This window comes from Haemorhous mexicanus, chromosome 4 (genome assembly GCF_027477595.1).
Source record: "Haemorhous mexicanus isolate bHaeMex1 chromosome 4, bHaeMex1.pri, whole genome shotgun sequence".
Taxonomy (NCBI): domain Eukaryota; kingdom Metazoa; phylum Chordata; class Aves; order Passeriformes; family Fringillidae; genus Haemorhous; species Haemorhous mexicanus.
The window spans coordinates 5,610,511-5,634,243 of record NC_082344.1 but is presented as its reverse complement, the minus strand read 5'-3'; the positions used below and the strand labels follow the sequence as shown (position 1 = coordinate 5,634,243).

The following is a 23,733-nucleotide window of genomic DNA, read 5'->3' as shown; positions in this document are numbered from 1 at the left end:
GGCACGGGGCGGCGGCGCGGGGTGTCACGGCGTGACCCCGGGGCTGCCGGGCGCCGCTGCCGCGAACAAAGAAGCGTGCGGGGAGCAGCGCTGCCCTGCTGCACAAACTCCCGAAAACGCCCGCAGCCGGCAGGAGGGAAATGGGGTGAGGAGAGGATTCGCTGGTGAAGCCTGGCTAGGAGGAATGTTTCTAGGATGGAAGGATACAGTTGGTTGTCCTCGGGAGAAAATGCAAGACTTGCTGTGGTTTTGAGGCCACTGTCATATCTGCTCATTGTTTATTGTTGGTGATTTTTTCTTTTTTTTTTTCGCATGTGGCTGATCACACCTCGTAACGACAAATTTTCTTTAAAGCGGCTCTCTTGATTAATTCAACTGTATTAGGAAGAATAAGGAATACGAGCCCTTGACTTTGGTCTTTGTTGTCTGCGTTTGCAGCTGACTGAATTATGACTTGCATGTAGGGTTAAAAGTGCTGTCTCCTTTATTTCAGAGCTCTAGGGGAAGATGTTGTCTCTTCTGACATCTTGCGATTGAGATACCTGAGAACAGGTTCAGTAAGAATCAAGTTCCTGAAGAAGACACTACGAATGTATTGAAATAAGAAGCTGTAAACATTTTTTTTTTTTCCCTGTCGCCTGTGCTGCGTAAGAAACCCGTAATGTGAAGCACTTCTCGGACACTCTCCCAGATGTATGAAGTCTGCAAAGCTCGCTGGCCAGACTGGCTGCTTTAGTCAGTGGTACTTGCCACGTTTGTGGTGTGTATATAGTACTCTGAAGAGAAATCACTTTTTTTATGAAATTCCCAGAAGGAACATTTTATTATGGACAGCTTTTTCTGTATGTATATCCAGAGAGATTAATGCCTAGAGTTGAAAGGCGTTTAGTATACACTGCAAAGTTGGCTTTCCCTCAGCTTTTCCAGATGTATTGTCTCCCCTGTACGCTGGGAACACGCACAACTGCCTGAGCCACAGATGCAGCCATGGAGCTGCGTGAACTTGTGAGCCACCCCAGGAGTCTCACCGAGGGCTGGCCCCAGCCGCCGCTGCACGATGTCAGCTGAGCTGTGATTGTGCCGTGCTGATCCCAGCACAGCACACAGATGGAGTGACACCCGTCCTGCAGAGGAGAGGCTGAGGAGTTTTACCCTGAGGAAGGGTGCCCGGTTGCCGTCGCCTCTGTCAAGTTCTGCGCACAAGATCGTCCCGTGCCCGGTGAACGTGGCTCTCCCCGCTCCTGAGATGCTGAAGATGTGCTGCAGCTTATGACACATCCAAGAGAAGAAGCTTTATAAAATGGCTCAAACCAGCTTGCTGCAGGGAAAGCAGTTTTACTGTAGGGAGTGGGTTTTCCACAAGCTTCAGCACTGCCTCCAGGAGAAAGCGAGCTGCGGCGGCAGTGCTGCCAACAAACCATCTCTTGTAGCCAATCCTGGGAATAACAGCGGTGTTGTCTCTGGGAAAGGAGCTGCCTGGGGTGTGTTGTTGGTAGGAGGGCCCGGCAGTGGGAAGACAGCCCTGTGCACTGAGTTACTGTGGCCAAGCTCACCTGCAAACCTGCAAAGGGGCTTACATCGCCAGGCCCTGGCCTTCCATTTCTGCAGGGCCCAGGACTCTGACACGCTCTGTGTTGGAGGCTTTATTCGAGGTGTAGTCACACAGATATGCCGCAGTGGACTGATCCCGGGATATGAGGACAAACTAAGAGATCCTGCTATTCAAAGTCTCTTGCAGCCCGGGGAGTGTGAGAGGAACCCTGCCGAAGCGTTTAAAAGGTAAAAACAAATAAATAAATTAAAAAAAACCCCAACAAAACAGCCCTATTGAAAACAAACCTAAAATAAAACAAACAAGAAAAATCTGCTGTTTAGGTCTTCCTTCCAGTGAGCCTAAGGTGCAGATAGTTTAAAACATGTTTGTTTCATGGCTTGTTATCTCTGTCAGAGCGTGCAGACTTACCATGGAAAAATCTAACTTTGTCCTTATAGCTGACATAAATAAATATTTACTTTTAAAACGAAGTTTATTATTAATAGTGAATTTATTTACATTTGTATGTTAGTACCCTCAGATGTAACTGGATGTTTTGGAAAGACTTGAAAGTAATTGACTTCAGAGTGGAAAATATCTAGTCCATGGTCTCTTTGAGCCATAAAGGTAGGGCAGTTGTCCTTCACAGACCTGGAACAGACCTTACAGGACCCTTGGAAAAGCTTCCAATAACGTGCTCTGTCCAAGAGGAAACTGGGCTAATGGATCTCTGGGTCTGATCCAGCACATCGGTTTTATGTTTGTCTAAAAATATGTGGTAGGAAAATGTCAATTAACTCCTTATGTTTCTTCTCACAATATGCACAGATTGTGTCAAATCTTTATTGCTGCTTCTTCTACAAGTACTTCAAAGTGTTGATGGAATCAGAAATTGATCAAGAAATTGATCACCCTGCCACTTATGAGGTTTGTCAGCTGTCTAAGCTGAATGGAAAAGAAACAGACTTTTTTTACTGGTGTTCCCTAACAAACCATAGTCTCTTGAGTACATCTCTGATCATTCTGTTTCTGTGAGGATAAGGGTATATGAAAGGATAAATTACATGTATATCCATAGATATACTTAGAACAATGTAGTCTTGAGCACAGCCTGTGTCTATTGGTCTTTATTCCTTTGGGTCACAATGAAGGAAAATTCATGAAGGGTAAGCTTGTCTTCATCAACAGAGCTTCAGTTGAATGTGTTGCCAGCATTAAACTTCTCTGGAATATTGGTTAAACGGAATTTTTTTTTGGTACTGTGTAGTGGTATAACTTTTTGTGGTACTTGAGGGCTTATTGCCTGTTTCCAGTATAAAATTCCTCTCCTCTATTTTTTCTTTCCTGCCTACTAGGATTGTGGAGACAAGTACTGAGGTTGAACTGTGCTGCTTGCTCTCATTGTCATGGTGGTGTAAAAGATCCTTCTAGTTCTGATGGCTGTTATGTCCTTGCCTGCTGAATAAACAGGATGCATGTCTACATTGTTCTCAGTGTAGTGTCTTTAAAACAAATAGTCTAAACCAAGACTAGTTCTGGATTTTTGTTTGCTGCTAAGTGTGTATGCAACTTCTAACAGCTATTAGGGTCCTAATTTCAGAGGTATTAAGCCCTCTTAAATTCTAATGAATAAAAACTGGGTGCAATTAAGTGTCTATAAATGGAATAGCAGACTGGCCATCTAGCTTCAGGCAGTCTTTTAAAATCATGAAAGTGGATTAATCTGGTGTAAGAGCCTGTTTATGTTTAAAAGTCTATTACAGGGAAATCTGACTAATTTAGTACAGCCAAGTTCTCAGTAAGAGCTGGAATCCTTCCTCTTGTGAAAGTGATTGCCTTACTGCACAGAACAGGAGCTAGGTAAATGTCTTTAGACCAAAATGCAACCTAGAAATATAAAATATAAGAGATATTTGTTTAGACTGATTTTTATAAACATAGGGTTTGTAAATGATGGGCTGATTTGAGTAGGTCAATATACATGGTTCTTGGTTTTGTACTGGGAAAATAAAATAAGCACAAGATCCAGCAATGGTCTTTTTCTTCTCAAATTTTGCAGCACTGGTTGTGAACTCCTGTTATTACACTAGAAATACTTATGGGGTAGTACAGCAGCTTCAGTCAAGGAGGTTTTCCTTTTCGCCCTTCATGTATTCCCTTGCTCCCACTTATCCTGATCTCCTGCTCTCAAAAGCAGCTGTGGTGGCTGGTCTTGGTTCTCCTGTTTCAGATTTAAGGGAGATGAGGTGTTGGAGACAAGGGGCTGTGCTGGGAATATAGGTTTTCAGCACTGTGGCAGGGGACCAGGAGGTGGCTGTTGACAGCAGCACCACGAGCTTGTTCTGCTGGGTGATACAATCTCTGTCCACAAACAAGAGGCACTTGGCCACCCCCTTGCCACCATCAGACACCTCAGTCATTTGTTTGATGGAACCTTTGCTGGTGTATAAAGCGTGCAGGGAATGTTTTAACAAAACTACCATTTAGGATGTTCTTGCTGCTGAGCCCTTTGATCCTCTGCTCCGGTGTGTTCAGAGTTTGTGTTAAGTGAAGGCTGTTGTGATGTGAAATGAGTTCTAGGAAGACTTTCCTGTCAGATGATTGCATCTCTCATTGTGTAAAGGCACTGAAGAAACACAAAGTGCTTCATTGATTCTTGCCTTATTTTAGTTTATTCAGTAGAAGAGGGGAGAGATTTTTCTTTAAAGGCGCTGTCAAATTTTTGCTCTGCTTTTCACAGCTGCTCCAGACCCAGCCATGTATTCATGGCCTAAAATGGAAAGACTTCTCTTCATAAGGGCTAAACAAGATGATGCCACTCTATTTTTGTGCTGATTGTCCTGGAAATACTGAGAAAGAAAAGCTTCTTTATGTCTGGCAACATGCTAGTTTATAAACAATTTGTTTATAGTTCATTAGCTAAAATGGTGGCATGTTTTCCTGAAGGATGTTTCTTAAATAGATTTTTAGCAGTCCTGATGATCGTAGTGATACATGTGCAATCAGTGACCCTGAGAGTAAAGACATTTCTCATGCTGTTTAAATGTCTTCTCTTAAAAACTTCTTATGCATTTATAAGCTTTAAATGCCCTAAAAATTCTTTCAGAGGCATATCTTGAAATTTGGAAGAACCAGAAGGGCTGAATTATACAAATGTGTTTAGCATTTTGAATTTGTTTCTGCACTGACAGCTGAGAGAAAGAACAGCTACTTACAGCACTTTTCTTATCAGGCTCTCAGTGCTGGAGCAGAAAGCAGCTTAAAATGTGAGGGAGAGTGCTCTGAACCCTCACACTCAGATTTTCAGTGAAAGTAAAGCAGAAGGGAAGGAAAAGATGCTATAGACACCAGAAGTTAAGAAATAATGTGATAAATAATTTAATTCAAAAGGTCCATTAAGCTCTTAATCCCTGTTAATACAGAAAAGTTAAATTCTGAATAACCCAAATTTTGAAATGCTATCTCTAGGGTTGTTTTGGTTTTGCTGCAGCAAGTTGGTGCTTCCAGTGATTTGGTAGGAATACAGGCAGATACCACTTATCCAAGGCCATGAGGGCAGAGAGCAACTCTGATATAAACTGTGGATAATGCTGAGATTTGTGTAAACCAGGCTGTAGAAAGGCATTTCCCTTACGTTCCTGGTTTATGTTTTCCAGACAGAGGAGATGACATGAAGCACCTTCAGACAGTAGGGAAAGGCACATCATTCCCATGTGTTGTGCTGCAGTTGGGATTGTTGGTGGGAGGCAGAGTTTGCTTCATTCACAGCCCAGAGAGTGTCTGTCACTAGAAGTGTGGGCATGGTTTACCCTGCAGAGCTGATTCTTTTTTGCAGCCATTGCTCTTGAGTTTGACCAGACCAAAGCTCCTGGGACAGAGAATTTAGAGGTGGAAGGTCTTAAATAACACCATGTTTTTAAACTCCTACCAAACTCACCTTCAGTGTGTGTTGGTCTGGTAGAAACTTTAACCAAACTTTGGATTTTGCTTGGGTGTTTTGCTGCAATTAATAAATCACCAAAAAATGGTAAATTTCCACATCTCCCAGCAGGCTGGTGCAGGTGGAGCTGCCTCGTTCTCACTCACAGGTGAAATTTCTTTACATCTTCTAGGTGTCTTTTCAGGAAATTTCAAATCCTGTGAGACTTTTCACATCTTTATTTCTCACATACTGAATTTCGATCAATGGTGTCCAAGAGGTTTTTTGCTTGTGAGATATCCTAACATTTTATTACTAAAGTATTTCTCATACAACTATTTTAATGTAAGGGGGTCGAAGTGATTTTTATCAGGAAAAATAATGAAGCTGTGAATTCAGATTCCCACTTACTTCATTGCTAAAGTTGCGTTCCCATGCAAGTAGATGTCCCTGATCAGTAGAGACCCAAAAACCCCAGAAATTTAAAAGAAATAAAGCCACAAAACCAAACCAGAAAGAGCTGCTGAACAAATCTTATTACTCTTAAAGAGCTTCATAGATGTTTTCTCAAGCTGATGTTACACCCTCTTTACAAAAAGTGAATATAGGGAAGCTCTACCCCAGAGCTTAAGTGTGTGTGTATATATGTGTGTGTATTTATATGTTTTTTTGTTTTTTTTTTTTGAGAAAGGACACTAGATTCTATGCATGCTGGTGCTAAATTCAGTGCCATGATTCCTTTTGCAGATTCCCAGACTATCAGAGCTTTTCTTCTGTTTCTAATTCCTCATCTCTTTGGTACACAACAGATTTGCCTTGTGATTTAACATGACCCCAATAGTGTTAAGTGATGTGAAAGGCCAAGCAGTTTTATAGTTCTCTATAATATGCAAATACCTGTAGACTTGAGTGTAAGAGGTGTGAGAGTTCATGTAAGGTTCTCTGCTGACTGCAAGTTTGAAGCAGGGGTTTATGTTGATTAAATTTGAAAGCCTTGCATGAGTTGTGTGAGTCACTCCCTTGGACAGTGTTAAAGTGCAGCAGGGCCTGTGCCAATTGCTGTTATCTATGTAAAGTTCCTTCTGCCTGCTTGGAGATCTCCTAAGGGTTGAGCCTCTGGTGTTTTGTCTTTGGCAATGTAATGGAAACCTCATAAAGGGCAGAATTCTGAGGAAAAACCTCTGAGTGTCAGCCAGAGCTAACAAGCATTTCCTTCCCCCAGCCCTTCACCTGCACTGCCTTTCCATGCTACTAAGTTATTTATCTTTTCCTTCCCTCTTCCCTCAAGAGTCCTGTGTCATCAGAAAGTTGCAAATGGTAGGTGATAGTTTTTACTCCTATCTAAATGATATGGGAGTAACAAGTTTTATTCCAAGTTCTGGATTCTTTGTCTGACAATGTAGAAAAACAGTGGTTTGTTCAGCAAGCCTTCTGTGACTTTTGTCCAGGGACTTTCAATCTGCGGTACTGAAATGCATTTTTCCTGCTTAGATGAAGGAAAAGATTCAGACATTGAGTTGTAAACAATGACAGATGAAGTGTGAAGAAGCTGCTCATTTTTAGAACTCTTTGTACCATCTTTGAAGTCAGTAATATAATTAAAATTATAATGGATTGTGTAGGCTTTATTGAGCAATTAACTAGTGAGCTTTTTGCTGGTTTGGAGTAGCCTGTTCTTAATTGCAAAAATCTGAGTGCCTTTTGGAGTAAATTTGAGATGAATTAGGAGTATCCTGACTGTAATGGGTTTTGATATTGCACCTTCAAACTTGGGAGTTTTCCTTGCTAGTGAATTAACCAAGGTATGTGCTTCTACTGCAGTTTGCAGCACCCCAGTTCCAAGACTGCTGTGAAAAGGTGAGAGGCAGCACATTGGAGACAGTTAAAGATACCTGAGCTTGGGCTACTGGAAACCCAAAAGCTGCTGGGATTTCTGTCAATTTACTCTAGAGGACATTAGTAATTCAGTATTAATCTTTCATAGATGATAAATGACTCAGTTTTTCTCACCCAGGTCTCAGACTGTCTGGGAGTGATCCACTTCTTTTTCTCTAATCTACTTCCTTCTGGAAAGGGCTGCTGCAGAGCCTTTCTCTCTGCTTCCAGAGTTTCAGTGCAGTCTTGGGAGCTGTAGCTCTCCAGTGCTTGCAAGAAGGGTGTGAGTATATAGATTTTGTTAGACTCTCTTAATAAGATTTTGTAGAGCTATAAATGGTAGAAACAAAGGCAAGGACTAACTGTATCCTGTGTCATGCAACGAAGGATCTGAATGCATAATAAATCAATTGACAAGATTCTTTAAAGAAGTAAGCTAAACCTCCAGTGTGTTCATTATACATTTACCACGTGTAAAGTTCAAATGTGCAATTGACAATTGAGATGGTTGGAAAGGGAGCTCAGAAAAATCAAGTCCAGCATCTCCTTCACCAGACAGAAAAAGCTGAAGATGCTGGCTTCATCTGCTCTTATGCTTCACAGTTCTTCTAGAAAAAAGAATCCATATGTTACTCTGGGTTGGTTTCTTCTTGCTATAATCCAAGTTTTTTACTACTTAGGGTGTTCTCCAGAAACATGGAGAATAAATTTTTTCTTTCCTTTTTGGGACAGCCTTTTACATCTTTAAATACAGCTTTATTCTCTTTCATCTCAGCCTGAAATTCAATAATTCATTTTGTTAGTGTGTCCTCAGAGGTCACACCTAAGAATGTGGCATTAAAAAATCCCTTACCTAAATAAAAGGGTTCGGTTTCTAAGGGGAATTTTTCTTACCAATGTTTTAGATGTGTAAATAGGCAACATTCTACTTCTGTACTTGCCCAGATTTTTGTCCATTCCTACATCTTTCACTTATGCTTGACTTGAGTCCTGAAGCTAGTTGGACCCTAGCCCAGAAGATCTTGATCTGATAGAAGATTGAATTCTCCTTTTAGTAGGAGTTTTCAGTTAAAAACTATCTCATTGCAGTTAAAATCGTGTTGTTTTGTTTATCTGTGATTTATTTAATACTCAGAAATGATGGAGGCAAGTTACCAACTGAAAATCACACCCATTTATGGGTGAGATGAGAAACTGTTTCTGTAAGATCATGGCACAAGAGGGTTAAAAAGAATCTGCCAACTCAGCCTGTCTTTCCAATAGAGTTGCAGAAGGTAAATTTGCTTTTGTGAGAGCATCTTGACTCTGCAGGAACTTCTGAGTATTTTTGTGTAACTGGGCCTTTAGGCTTTTAACTGGTGCTGTGTTTCATAGGAAACTCTGTGTTCTGGTGTTCTCCAACCCTTTAGAACCGTTGAGCATTGCCTGAAGCTTAAGTACTTTGTGGCATGTTTCTCTTTAGGCTTTTCCCTTAAATCTGTGGAGTTAAGGGGTCACATAGCAGCAGTCAGTGTTCCTGCAAGAACAAGCTGTATGTTCCTCTTTCATTGTATGGAAGCACAGCCTAGAGACTGAACATAATACCGTTTAAGGTTTTAACCTTTTCAGATTAAATTACCATAAGAAAGTTTCCCCGAGGCATTTTAATAATGACAACTTACATAGACCTTTTTGTCTTCTACTTCTATAGGCATTAACATTTTGGCTTTAATCAATGTGGCTCAGACTTAAACCTTACAGGTTTTCCTATAAGCTGTTTAGTTAGATGGACCTTCATAGCAATTCTGACTTGTTAATTATTTCCCTTCCCTTCAGTTTTCTGTGCACATGTTCATTGCTTGTGCAAGGGTTTAGGTTTCTTTTCCTGTCTTCTTTTTCAATGAAAAAATGAAAAGGATTTGGTGGATTGTGAAGTAGAAAGGATGTAGTGTGTCTTATATACTGGGAGAAGATACTATTGAAATACTGCCTCCTGAAAGCCATGACTTGAAGAGGTTTCAGTTTCTTGAGTGTGATGATGTGTACAATACACTGGGAATGGTGAGAAATCTTCTGTCTTTGTCCAGGAGCAGGAGTGTTTTCAATAGTTAATGCAAAGACATTCTGTGATTGAAGAATGACTGCTGAAAAAGAAATAATCAGGCCAAAAAGGCAGGAAAATAATTACATTGACCCAAGGGTTGAGTTGTATAGAGGTGTTCAAAGGTACTGCAGAGGAGGTACCAGATAGAAGGAAGTGGGTTGGTTCCTGGTCTGCTTGTTGACATCAAAATGTGAGAACATAGCATGAAAAAAGAACTGAAAATGAGATCGTGAAAAGAAGGCAGCTGGGGAAATTTACATAATGAGGAAATAAAAGGGGCAAAACAATTGCTATCAAATTCCTCCCTCTGTCATGTTTGCAGATACTTTCACATAGAGTGAGGACCGTGCAGGCAGGTAGGAGGCATCAGACTTTTGAGCTCAGTTGTGGATGCTGCTTTTTAAATTGATGGGAGTGAGAGGAAGGATGGAATAAAGGATCATATGTGATGAGTAGACTTGGAGTCCACAGACCACCAGCAGTGTCTTTTCCTTGGGTTTTTTTCTTTGGCATGTCCTAATAAGAGCTGACAGTGCTTATGTGGAGAAGGGAAGGTGGGCACCTTGCATAAGATGCAAGTTGTGTGCTACAGATCTGTGATATCCTAGAACATGAGAGAAGGAAGGGGCCCTGGCAGCTCCTTATTTAAGGTTATTTGCAGCATCATGGAATTGTCCTGGAAGAAATGGAGCACTGTTCAGAAGTTCTAGGTCATTTAAGGAAAATACCTGCAGTGTAGAGATGACAGTAACAGGCAGGTAGGAATGAACCTCAAGAGGAAAAACTGTTCAGAATGGGATTACAGCATGATCTGCATCTTAGAACAGTTAATTAACAAGTCCTGGTTTAACTACATCAGCTCTCCTGCAGTGATAGTGAGCATGATACACTAAGCTGTCTGTCCTTTCTTTACGCTTTCCTGGAACAAAGTTCAGCAGGACATTAGGAAAAAAGTTCAGTTTGTAGGCAAAGTGAAGCTCATCCATGATAAGAGAAATAGTGTCTTACAGGATTTTGGATTACCTTAAATGATCAAAGTCTAACAGATGGAAACTTCAGCAATCAACAGCACAACACCAAATCATTCTGTGTTTCTATGCTTTTTTTATTAATACCTTCTTTAATTTTAAATTGTGGTTTTCATCCACAGTAAACAATTTGTGTGTGAATAATTGGACAAGAGGAAGTTGTAGTTTCTGTCACTTGTTGTATTGTAGCTAAGGCTAATAAATATGAGGCTGCAAAAGCAGTTCCAGGGCTAAATGCATCAGTGCAGTATGATTATAGAATCAGGGTTACACAGTGCTAACCGAACAGTGTTTCTTGAGAGTAAATGATGGTGACAATACAGAAAGCATCAATTGGAGTTTTACAGGCAAAACAGAAAAACTGTATCTGCTTGGAGCTGGGGATGAAAAAACCCAAACCACAAGGTAGCTGATGAGGCCCCAGAGTGATGCACAAGGAACATATGCTGTGAATTGTGCTTTGGGCAGTGTGGGAGAATAATTTTGAATGGGACACACGAAAGCTGCTCCATCTGTTGCCTCTTCAACTAAGTGCAATAAACATTAGGGCAGTCCTTTTTACAAAGATGGAAAATAAGATGGATAAAGATATGTGGTAACAAACAGAGCAGGAAAGCTGCCTTAAGTGTGCTTGACTAGGAAGGTAAATTCTCAACAGCTTTTCATCTGGTATTTGTGCAGGGGATTTTCTCAAGATGAGGTTGGACAGTATAATCCTGCAATCAGTTCAGCAGTGGAAGTGTGAGGTGCTTTATGATGGTGTGCAAGACATGAGGCAGGCAGGTGTGGAACAACTTGATTGGGGAATGATCAGGATTTTAAAATGTCAGTTGTTGATTAGCCTGATTCTTCCAGGCTGGCATTTCAAGAGCCCCCTGTTCTGAAGGAGCAGCTTAGTGCTGAAACAGCCACTGCAGCTCTTCTTCTTCCCACTTCCCAATCAGGAATGTTGGGGTTTTTTCCCTTTGGAATGCCTAGGACAAATCTAATTAATCTGGGAGTTGTCAGACTGAACTGCAGTAATGATGGTGGCTCTTTTATTGTGTGTATTAATCTACTGTATGCTTTTTTATGGTCATGGAATAGTGACCAAACATTGTAAACAAGCATATAGCCTGACAACAGGCACACAACTGAATTTATTCAGTGCAGTTTTCTACCTGCCTCATCTGGGAGTTTTTAGGTTTCTTTTTGTGCTTAGCCTTTCTCTCATGCCAGCAAATACAATCATATACCTGGAAAGAAATCTCTGTTCCTTCAGTTGTGTTTATGCACTGCATAAATAGAAGGAGAAAAAGAAAGGGATTTTTTGTCTATCTCCAATAGAATAGATTTGAGAATGTTTGTAGAATAATACCTACAGATTCAAATGCTTGTAAAGCTACAAGAATTTCAACTCTATTGTGTAGTAATGTGTTCAGATTACACAGCTTATAGAAGTTATAGTTTTGTTTAACAAAGAAATATTGGTTTTGCTACAACTAGGGAATCAGGTAGTTAATAAGGAAAGCTGAAAAGACTGAATATGTGTGTATATATATATATTTCACTCACTGTACCTTTAATTTCATAAATGATCTAAAACTAACCTTGTAATTTTGATACATTCTGTTCATATATAAACTTGGTCATTTTCTTATTGTGGTGTCCCACTCTTACATGTTGCATTTCAACCACAGGCTTTTGAATATTTGCAAAGTAAGTCGTTATCTTAACTTTACATGTATGCAAAATAAGGAGAAGTATAGGCAATTCTCTCATTTCTACTAATGATAGTTTTCAGTGAGTCTGATTTGATGCTTTCATCTCATGTGTTTGATCTAAAGTGTGCATTCTTTGGCACCTCCTACTTTCTTTTTAAAAAAAAGAGAGATGGATTTGCAGGAAAAAATACCATTGAGAACTTAACTGATGCTTAGTAGAAAGAAAAGCATTGATTTTTTTGACCCTAAGTAAAGAGCTTTAAAACAAAACCTGGTGGATGACAAATTCCAGGAATAAATCTAAATAACAGCAACTTAGACAACAGCTCAAAAACTGGGGATGGAGGAGGAGGGGAAATAGGCTTAGTCATGTAGGTCATGGGACAGACAAAAGATAAGTCAGGGAGTAATCAAATGCCTTAGGTGTCTTCATACTAATGGAAAAAAGGTAAGGGGTGAACAAGCAGAACTGGAAATTTTAGTGTGCAGTCAAGATTGAGTTCAGTGCTCTAAAAGATCTGTCAGGATAACTTGTATAACAGGTATGTGTTTAAAAAAAGTAGCTTGTTTTGTACATAACGTGCTTGCTTGTAGTTCAGGACGAAAGTAAAGAAATTAAAGCCACTGGGAAATCTGAATAAAATACATATATCACATGTGGTGATAGCCCTACATGTGGGGTTTCTATTTGGAGGTTTGTTGGTAAGCCTGATCTTCCATGGACTGTAAATCAAACTACCTCTCAGACCACCTTGTGTGTATAAGGGTTTACCTGCTTTGTCCCAATAGGGTTTGTGGTAATTCAGAGATGCCCTCACCTCAAAACCATGTCTTTTGTAAAATTGTAAGTGCTTTACCCTACCAAAGCAGCAAGCTCAAGTAAGCTAAGCTGCTTTAAGATAACAAGTGGTGTCATCCATGGCATAGAATTTGGATGATAATGTTGGCAGATAATGTTGGCAAAGTTAAAAATTTGAATAACAAATAGGAGATAAACATCAGCTGGGAAGGCATGATAGAAGCAGGAGTCTGCCAGTGACCATGCTTCTGATGTCAAAGAGGAGAAAATAGTTAGTGGAGAGACACAAATTAGCTTCAGTCAGATTGGAAAAAATCAGCTGAGGAAGTGAAATCTCTTGGATATAGTGACTATGAAATGATCCTAAATGCATGTGTTGGGTTAATGGTTGGACTCAAAGGTCTTTTCATAGAATGCTAAATGATTCTATGAGTCTTTGCTTAGAAGGGGAGGAGGAAGAAAGACAAACTAAAAGGATGGAGGTGTACCATCTCAGAAGATTTGTGAGTAAGATCTGATGAAGACAAGTATAATGAAAGCAAGGAACTGGCTGGGGAGAGCACTGAGGTCTCAAAGCATTGTATTAAATGTCTGGCTCAGGGAAACTGAGCTCCTCCTCACTCACGTGTTAAACTCCATCAGGAAGGTGGCAGGAAGAAAATAGAGCAGCCACTAAATGTGAAAGTGAAAGAGTAATATAAAAATGAGAGCAAGACTGCAAGTTCAAGGTGCATTGATCGTGTTTCCTGTGAGGTATGTTTTGCAAGAAGTAACTCCATTTATGTTGGCAGAAAAAAGACAATATCCACCAAGTGTTGGTCTGCTATTCCTTGGGGGGAAAAAACTAATAACAGCAGGAAAGCTAAAATTTCAGTGCTCCTGTATATTGCCCTTTTTTTAAAAACAGTCATTTTGCAGTCAGCTAACATAGTTAAAAGTAGCAAGAAACAGGAAGATCAAAGAAAAATATAGCCCAGGCCAAAAACCTCAAACAGGTATCCAACATAGAATAGGTGAGATGTTCTCAAACTGTTCCTGATTGTCTGCAAAGGAGAAGTTATCTTTATCAGGATTGCTGAAAATTCAGAGTTGCAAGAAAAATTTGTGTATTTAGTGCCTTGATTTAAGAAGGGTATAAAAGGTGTGGGGAATTAGAAATGTGTCAGTCAAGATGAAAAATGCCAGAAGAAATAATCAGACAAACTATTTGCAGACAGCTGGGAGATAAGAAAGAGGTGGAAAAACAACTAACATGGTATGACATGGTTTGGTTTTGATAAATTTAATCTAATGTATGTTTGGAAGAGTCACAGGACTGGTGGATAAGAGATACCCATAAATGCCATCTTGTCTGCAGGAAGGCTTTACTTGCATGGGACTGGTGCAGACAGGCCATGTGCAAGGTAGAACTATATTTGACTACGTGCAATAAGAGATTAGCAACTGTACTTAATTATCAGTACTCCACTTTCAAACTGACACAGCACATCAAGTTGGTTTCATACCACCTTTTGCTTGTGGCTTTTTTTTTCTTTTCAATCTGTTCCTTAATTCTGTCAGGTGACTGGAGAGAAATGGTTATAAATTTTGGGTACTACTGGCTTCCTTGTAATGATGCTGGTGTTATCTGTGGGGCAGGAGGTACAAGGTTTGAATTGCAGGAAAGCAGGTAAAGGTTAGACACAGGAAGGGAAGGAGAAAACTTCCCAGGTTCAAGAATATTGAAGCACTGGAATGGATTGCTTAGGGAGACAGTATTGATTTGTGGAAATCTTAAAGAATGCTTAGGCTTGTATCTCAGGGATGGCAGATGTAGAGCTGATCCTGCTGAAGGCGTGGCAGTGGACTAAGTGACCTCACTATCACTATAAAACAGAACTGTGAGTTTGTTTTGGATACATTGCCTTTTTTTTTTTTTTAATTACATGTTTGGGGAAAATCTTTTCATTGTCTTGTTCCCCTCTTTGCCTTTGGGGACACAGATTTTTGTATGTCAGACTCGGCGTAATTTAGAATATATTTTATATGTTAGGACATATGGCAAATATATTCCATTTAAAATACAGTCAGCCTGCTCCTGGTAGCACTTGGGAATGATTTTCAGACACAGTTGTCTGTCCTTTATAATAGCCAAGTTGTTTGCAAACTGCTCTGGGCAGTCCACTATTACACCAAAATATTTGCTCTTAAGGCTTCTATTTTCCAAGGTCTCAAGTAAATCCACGAGTAGCTCTGCTGGCTGTGCTTTGTAGCCAAAAATCACCTCTGTATTTGTGTGAGACTGTAGGAGGGCTCTAATCAATACTCAAGGTCCAGCATGGCCTGTTTCTGTGGGACCAGTGGCGCTGGTTCCACCATCAATTCTGCTTTTGTCTGGCCTGATGCCCTAGAGCTGGCTTTTGTGCTCTCCTGCTGGGGCTGCAAGTCTGCCTTACAATTGCAGATAAAATCCAGGTTGCTACAAGACATTGCAAAATCAGGTATTGAGTTGCACAAGACCTGCCTGCTGTTTCTAATTCACCACTTCTGAAAAGGCCAGACCCTCGATTTACATCTGTGTACTTCACCTAGAGCTTTCCCAATAGGTGATTCTCAGGGTGGGTTTTGTTTGGTTTTTCTGCTTTCTGCCCCTTCCTTCATAGGATTAACCATGGTTGGGTAGAATTGTTAGGGCCAGTTTGTCTTCCTGTGCAGCCTGCAAATAAATAATTTACTAGAAACAATAATCTGTATTACACTGTAGCCCAGGAGTGTGCCTTAATTCCAGTATTACACTTAGCCAGAAAGTGATAATCAGCTGCAGGGCACTTTATCTTGTTGAGAAAGTACAGAACAAGTACCTCGATAACCAGATCAGATCTGTCAGTGTGTACACAGGTGTGCCCACGTCCAACTGGCTCGCTTCACTTTTGCCTTATGGGTTCTATTTTGCAGCTTTGTTAAAGTGTGGAATTGTTCTGTGCTTCACAGCCCTCGTATTTCATAAATATTCCCAGGTAGTTAAGGGTCCCGTGTGTCTGTTTTGCTGGATGTTATTACCAGTATGAGCAGCTGGGCAATTAGTAAGAAGGAAAGGCCTGTATTCCACGTGTGGATAGTGCCAAGAGTTGGGGTGGTGATATACAGAAAGCAGCTATTGATTTGATCATTAATTTCCCTTTTAATCATTAGCCAGAATGCATTATAAGGCAGGTAAACAAACCGTTTACTGTATATCATCCATAAGATGTAAATGCCTTGTCACAGGACAAAATAAAACTCACTCTCTACAAACAGTGCTACAAGCAATTTGTAAGGATGCTCTGGTTTTTCTTTCTGTGTGAATACAGCTGCTAAAAGTACTTGGAAAGAAGGTAATATTTCATCAGCTGAACAGCAGGAATTGTCAATTTTATTAGAAGTTAAATTCACCTTTTCTTTTTTTATTGCGACCTGTGCCCCAAATGCAGTTTGGAAAACAAAAGAGAAAAATGCGGCTATTGGTGTAAGTCTGGCTTTGCTGAAGCTTCTAACAGTCTTTAACAGCTTTATCTTCACTGGCTCCATGCTTTTAAATGCAAATTGAGAACTGGGGGTGGTGGGGACAGACAGCTTTAATGGATTATGCTCCTTGCTAACCAACCCCTGGATTATTCCAATATACAAATGAACATGTGTCTGTAAGCATAGGAGAAGCAAGCTCTGGTGTTTGCTGTCACTTGTGAGAATTTTTCAAGTAGGGATGATTACAAAACACTTGGGAGTTTAGCATTTCGTTTTCTATTTTGAGGCATTTAGAAGCTCTTAGGTTTACTCCATGAGCAGTGGAAGTAGTGAAAACCCCATTGTATAGATTCGTGCCCTTGGGTGCCTCTGTGAGGTGTCCTGCAATGGCCTGAGCTCCCCTCTGTAGTGTCTGTCCAGCATAATTCCTTCCCCTTTCCCTGGCATGCAGCTCCCCCAGCTCTTAACTGCCCTGCAGAGCCTTCTCCTTGCCTGCCTGCTCCCCAGCAGTGGCTGGGCACAGCAGAGCTTCTGCTGCATCTCATTTAGAGGCAGCAGCATCAGGTTTCCCCTCAGTGGTTAAGATTTTTGCTAGGTCTCAGCGTGTGATTTTTAGGCAAAAATCCCACTGCTTCTTATGTTGCTGGCAAAAATTACTACAACATTATGTAAATATAGTTGGCTTATTTACAGTCTCACTGTGCCCTTTATTTTCAGTTTTTGCCAATGCAACATAAATGGAAGTAAATTTCTTAAAAATCACATTGTGAAGGGCTGTGATATATCATGTTGTAAATCACTTAAAAGAAGGGAGATGCTTGTTAGCTTTTCTGAAGTTTGAGATGAGTGCTTGGAGAATTATTTTGTCATACACCAGGTATTATTAAACTCTTTATATATAAATACATAATCACAAAGACATCGATCCAATATATATAGAGGGCATATTCCTGATCAATATGCAGGGTTTAGGAATATGACAAATAGCTGGTGAATTTCTTCAAGGAATCTGGTGTAGAAACGTGGGAAAAAGCAGGAGGAAGCTGTGTGTGGAGTAACAATGTTGTCTGCTTCTTTAGCAGTTTTCATTGGAAAGAACAGAGTTTGTAAATGCCTGATGCAGACCTCTGGGATGGTGCTTCTCAGGAATACAAATTGGAAATACTGAGATATAATCCCTTGGGAGGTGTCCCAAAAAGCACTTTGTTGAAGCATTGTTACACTGTTTAGAAAAGGAAAGGTAAGGGCTCAGTAGTAGTAGTACAGCAGATTTCCAAGTATGTAATTTCTGTCAGAAAATTTGAAGCCTGTCATGCTTTGCTAAAAGTAGCAGCACTTGGAGTCTGACAAATCAGGGGGTAGTGGTTGTGTTTTCCTTTGGGGTTTTTTTTGTTTTGTTTTGTTTTTTTTTTTTTGGTTTTTTTTTGGCCCTGTGGCTTCTGGCCTGCTTAGGAGATGATTTTTATACACTTGTTCTGTGTCCTTGTCAGTAGAGAATGCTGGCAGCTGGGTAGAGAAACAGGAGCCCTTCTAGGATGCTATGCTCCCAGTTTAAGTGGGACATAGCTTTTTTTATACACCAGAGACAGTCAAATATGAGGAACACATTATGATTTCTTTTGCCTTTATTAATTAGCCACTCATTAATTTCTATTTAGCAATTAATTCCTTTTTTTCTCTTTTTTAAATAAGTATGTGCACTCCTCTGTGACTCTTTTCAGCTTTTGAGGACAGTGCTGCTGTCTTTCTGCTCTCTTCTGTTTTTGTGGATCCAATCAAAATCTCAAGGCCAGCCATAAGCAGAACTTCAGCATAGCCTGTATATATTCCTTCCATGTGTGGAAAATCATGTTTGCATGGGTTCAGTCAACTCAGTAGCAATCCTGAAGAATTCTATGGGATGGCTCATTGTTCTGAGGAATTCTTGTTTGCTGCAGAGCATGTAAAACATCTTTGCTCTGCATAACTAAGTCATGAGATTGCCATTAAAATGAATTCCATCTTTTAAAACACCTAATTGTGCTGTTTTCTCTGGAGATTTTGTGGTTTTACAAATATCCAGGTTAACTCGGGACTTTTTTAACATTCACCACTTTTATATCTATATTAAATATAAAAGTTGTAAAGATAAAGCTGTTACCCTTTCCGAAGGTAAAGAAAATCAACTTCCAATCTTTTGAGAGGCACTCTGCAATTAAGCAATCTGTTACAACAATCTGTAGATGAATCACCCTTGAGGGAAGTGCTTTAAAGACCTTGTTAATTCCGTGTTGATTTATGTTATTTTCCTGTGTAATCAAGAAATGGTAGGGGAGTGGAATTACTAAGTCATGTTATGGAGGCAAACACAGACTCAGGATGGTGTAGAAAAGACCTTTGAGATCATTGACCCAGTACTGCCCAGTCCACCACTAAACCATGTCTTGGGAGAAGAGACTGACTTGGGGAGGGTTTGCTCGGTGCCCCCATCCAGATCAGTGATAAAGACACGAAACAGAACCAGCCCCAAAACTGAGCCCAGGCAATGCCACTTGTGATGTGCCCCCAGCTGGGTTTAACTCCCTTCCCCACCTCTCTTTAGACTCCACCATCCAGCCAGTTTGTCCAGGAGGGTGATGCTGGCAGAGGCTTTACTGAAGTCTGGGTAAACAACATCCACAGCCTTGCCCTTATCCCCTGAGCAGGTCACCCTGTCCTAGAAGGAGATCAGGTTGGTCAGGCAGGACCTGCCTTTCCTAACCCTGTGCTGTCTGGGGCTGATCCCCTGGCTGTCACATAATGGGACTTCTGGCACATTAGCACAGCACTTCCCAAAAAGTTTCACTGTAATGTTCCTTGGCATCCGCTCTGAACTCGTGATGTAAAGTGTCTCAGAAGAACAGAATTTTATCAAACAGTTTCAAAGGGCACTTAAAGAGAGAGCCTGATCAATATCTTGTTAATGCCACACTTTTATTAATATTGCTCTAAGCTGGGAGAAGTCATTGTGCCTCATTTCTTATGTGCATATATTTTTCCTAGTGGAATTTAAATTGTGTTAAGATTCAGAAGTACAAGTTTTGTGAAGTGGAAAGAAGCAGAGCACAGGGAGACAAGGGGCTGTGGAATGGCATTTTGTGGAGCAGCTTCAATGTGCTAGGACTCGTCTGCCTGGAAAAAAATAGCTCAGAGAGGCTGTGGTACAAATGGCATAGACAGTGGGAATATGACATTACTGCTCACTGTCCCTTCCAGTCAGAAGTTGAAGGATATCAAATGGAACAAGGACATTTTGGGTTGTAAACCACAAAAGGAAGGGTTATTTCATGCAGTGTGCAGCTAAGCTGCAGACAGCCTTGCTGTTGTGAATGCCAGAGCCTTAAACCAGTTCATACAAAACTTGGACAGACCTGTGGAAGGAAGTGTGGTCAGTTAAGGGATGCTAAATGCAAAAGCTGAATCTCAGAAAGTCCCTGGAAGCAGTGGTGGCTGAGAATAATGGTAAAATTTGGTCTTCTAGTGCTTGCCCAGTGCTTACATTATTCCTTAGACATCTGCTTCCAGCCCTGTTTGGAGGCAGAGTGATTTGGGAATCTTTCCCAGACAAGACTTTTTGCTATTCTTAGTGGTGTTCCCAACAGGTAAAAACTGACACAAAAATGTTTCTGGATGCTCCTAAGGTATTTCATAGGCATTTTGTTAGGTCACATGGATTTTAAGTGAGATTTTTAATTTAAGATAACCATTACCATTTCTTCATATCTCCAAGTAACATTCATTCTCCAAAAGTAATTTCATACAGGGAACTATGTGAGAAGAAAATTAGTTTTGATAGGGAAAGAAATGTTGCAGGAAAAATGCCTTGACACAAATAGCTGAGGGGGCAAGGCAGCATTTTGGTGGGGGAAGGGGTGGAAAATGTGGTCATTTCCAACTGCCTCCTTTCATTGTGGGATTGGCATCACTTGGGAAAGTAATTTTAACCTCATGGCTACTTTAATTTCCTGTTCTGTAAATTGGTAGCTGCTTAACTTCCCAGCCTAGTGGGCAGTGATTTCAGTTGGAAGTCAGGCATCCTCTGAAGGAGTACCTAGCTGGGCAATTACCAGAGTTCCAGAAGTCTTGTGCTTCTGAAAAAAAAAAAGGGGGGGGAGGCCGTGTTTTAAAATCTATGTAATACTGAATATTTTTAGATCACAGGTATTCTGTACTTCCTTTTTATACCTCTGAGGAATTTTCCCCCCTAGTCTGTTCTGCTGGATTCTGCTGTTACTGTGAGACGTGAAAAGTGCACCACTGTTTCCATTTTGCTTTTTTCTCTGTCAGAAAACCAGAAAATAACCAACCTTCCCCTAACAAGGCTTATGAATAATTTCTGAAGTGGGTTAAATTCTTGCATTAGCAGGCAGGATTTTCCTGTATTTCCCATTTGAATGCTTGGTAGGTGATAGTGTGTTGACCAAAGTCTTCTGAAGGTAAATTTGTTCAGTAAAATAAATGAAAAAATATTATTACGGTCTTGAGTAAAACAAAAAATACTTATGATGAGCATGCCTTCTGGACATGTGCAAACAGCAAATTTACAAGAGAGTAAACTGTCAGATATGTATTTTTCTCACCTCGTTTCATTTTCCAAATCCTTGTACTATAAAGTCAAAGTTTACTTGCCAAGTGTATTTAAAGATAATTTAGTCAGTGAAACTTCCAGGCCTAAATCACTATGAGGTTTCCCAAAAAACAGTAGTGTAGTGTGGAAATACTGAATAGATTCATGATGGTTCTGTAGTGCTATTTAAAGATACATGTAAATGCAGTGAGGTATATTTTTAAGAACCACCTGCTAAAGAGAGCAACAGTAGATGCAAATTTAAAATTTTTAGCCACACAATCAGATGTGTTGTTAGAGCTGCATCCCAAGGATGCAGATAATCCTTTCCCAGTAACAGGAGCTGGGCAACTTCAATATAAATAAAAGCTAATACATCAAAGTCACTGCCGAATGCCTCCGTCTGCTACTAATTTGCATTTTATTTGTGAAGGTATGGCAGAAATTCTGTTCTTTGTAATAGTGTTATTCATTCTGACTTGAACTCTTGGAGCTTTGATATTTCATGTGTCTTTCAGATTTTTGTTTCGTGACCAGCTTTTGTTCACTATTAGTTTCTGATAAGCAGTAGCAACAGCTTTGGCAGAGTAGTGAAGTAGTGAAGTTCTTAAGCTTTTGGCCAAGTAGCTTCTTAGTGAAGCAACATTTTTCCAAGTCTTCTAATTAGCCTTGAACACTATTACAGAATTTTCAAGTATTGTTATAAATTAGAAGTTCATGAAAAAGTAATGGTGCCTAAGCCAGAACTACATCACTACCTGCCTGTTCAAAGTATTTCTTTTAGTTTAGTCTACCTCAATATTTTCCATGGTAACTATTTTTAAAAAGTAACTTTGCATTTTAAGTTGATCATGGTTTCGTCCTGGCTGCCTGTGACAGTCAGTGTGTTGTTAAATGCATTTAAAACACCAGTTTTGTGCTGTGTTCCTTCCAGGTGCATTCTGCTGCCTCTCCTGGGAATGAAGCCCCCTCAGCAGAGCCTCTTCATGCTGGTGGACTCGGTGGATGAGGGCTGTAACGTTTCTGAGGGTGAACAGACTTCCACAAGTTTGTCTGGGACAATAGCAGAGATTTTAGCCAGCCACTTCGAGTTCTTCCCTCCCTGGCTGCTCCTCCTGTGTTCTGCCCGCAAGCAGAGTAAAGCTGTTACCAAAATGTTTACAGGTGAGCACAGAGCACAGGAATTCTTTGGGACCTGTACCTAGGATGTTGCATTTACCAGGCCCTGGGGATGGTGGGAGGCACTGCTACATGCTTAGTTCTAAAAAAATGACAGTAGCAAAAACAATAATTGTAAAAAACATACATCTCTGTGTGGTATTTGTGGGGTCCCCCGTAGCAGGAAGGAACTGATGAATCTGACTCCATGTTCTTAGAAGGCTCATTTATTATTTTATGATATTGTATTAAAGAATGCTATACTTAAACTATACTAAAGAATAGAGAAAGGATACTTACAAAAGGCTTGCAAGATAATAATGAAAAACTCATAACTCTCCAGAACCTTGACACAGCTTGACTGAGATTGGTCATTAAGTTAAAACAATTCACACATTGGATAAAAAATCTCCAACCATGTTCCAAAGCAGCAAAACACAGGAGAAGCAAATGAGATAATATTGTTTTCCTTTTTCTATGAGGCTTCTCAGCTTCCCAGGAGAGAAATCCTGGCTAAGAGATTTGTCAGAAAATATGAGGTGACATCCCTGTTTCCCCAGGACTATGGAAAGCTTAAATCAGCCAAGCATTTTAGAGTTAAAATTTATCTTTGTAAAGCATCGATATTCTCTTCAGTGTGTTGGATTTTCCTTTTGCTTTGCTCATTTTAGGAAGCTTCAAACAGCATAGGTGATGTGTAAGTGCAGAAGTATTTCAGCTGCATACACCATTTCCTTACAACCTCAGAAGGTTTTCCTTTCACCTGCCATTAAAATCTCTCCCCATGTTTGCAGAAAGTGGCTAATAGTCTCTGAAGGTGAAATTGGAGAGAGGAACAATGTAGATGTGGATTCTTGGACTGTGCTTTTGGCAAAGGTTGCACAACAAAAAAAATTTTTACAGCTTCTTCATCCAGGCTTTACTGTGTCATGAGAACATTTCTTCCCTGTAATGACATTGTTACTGGAAGTTCTCTGAAATTTAATAAAAGGCAATATCTGGACTGGATTCCAGGCCTATGTATAAAGCCTGTGTGTATTAAGGACACAATTAGGACAAAAAATGTGATTATAGAACTTAGACCCATAGGCTTGCTCGCTGCCACAGTGGCAGAAGGTCAATGGGATAATTGCACTTTGGAATGAAGTTCTATATTAGTCAGAGGCAGGCATGAAGACTGGTATTTGGGAGTATGTGACAACTAACAGAAAACTTGGGGTGGCTTCACAGGGCTCCTTCAGGCATTCATATGGGAATAGTTTTGTGTGAGTTTGGCTGATTAGATATCTTGTTATTGCCAAAAAAACAGACAAGACTTTCTCACAACAGTCCTTTTTCCTTTCCCTTGAATCATACAATGTTTCAGACTAGCCCTAAAGACTTGCTGTTGTCTTTTAAGCATATTTCCAGATGGAATTCCTGACAGGAAAAATCAGCAGAACTAATGGATATGCCTTTAAAATAAATTTAATTCCAGTGAGTTAATTTTTCATTTCCACAGAGTATGACTTGATGAATAGCATAAAGGAAATTGGTGTGTGATACTATAATCCCATCTTCACTGTG

General features: G+C 40.2%; 1 protein-coding gene across 2 annotated transcripts in view; it reads left to right on the top strand.

Moving 5' to 3' along the window:
• Positions 1 to 23,733, top strand: part of ANKRD50 (ankyrin repeat domain containing 50) — a 40,128-nt gene that overhangs the window by 476 nt on the left and 15,919 nt on the right. For both annotated transcript variants that reach the window (XM_059843750.1, XM_059843751.1), the window contains exons 2-3: positions 494 to 1,779; positions 21,944 to 22,173. In XM_059843750.1, the coding sequence (XP_059699733.1) occupies positions 1,301 to 1,779; positions 21,944 to 22,173 (709 nt within the window). In that variant the 5' untranslated portion in view covers positions 494 to 1,300. The remainder of the gene's footprint in view (positions 1 to 493; positions 1,780 to 21,943; positions 22,174 to 23,733) is intronic.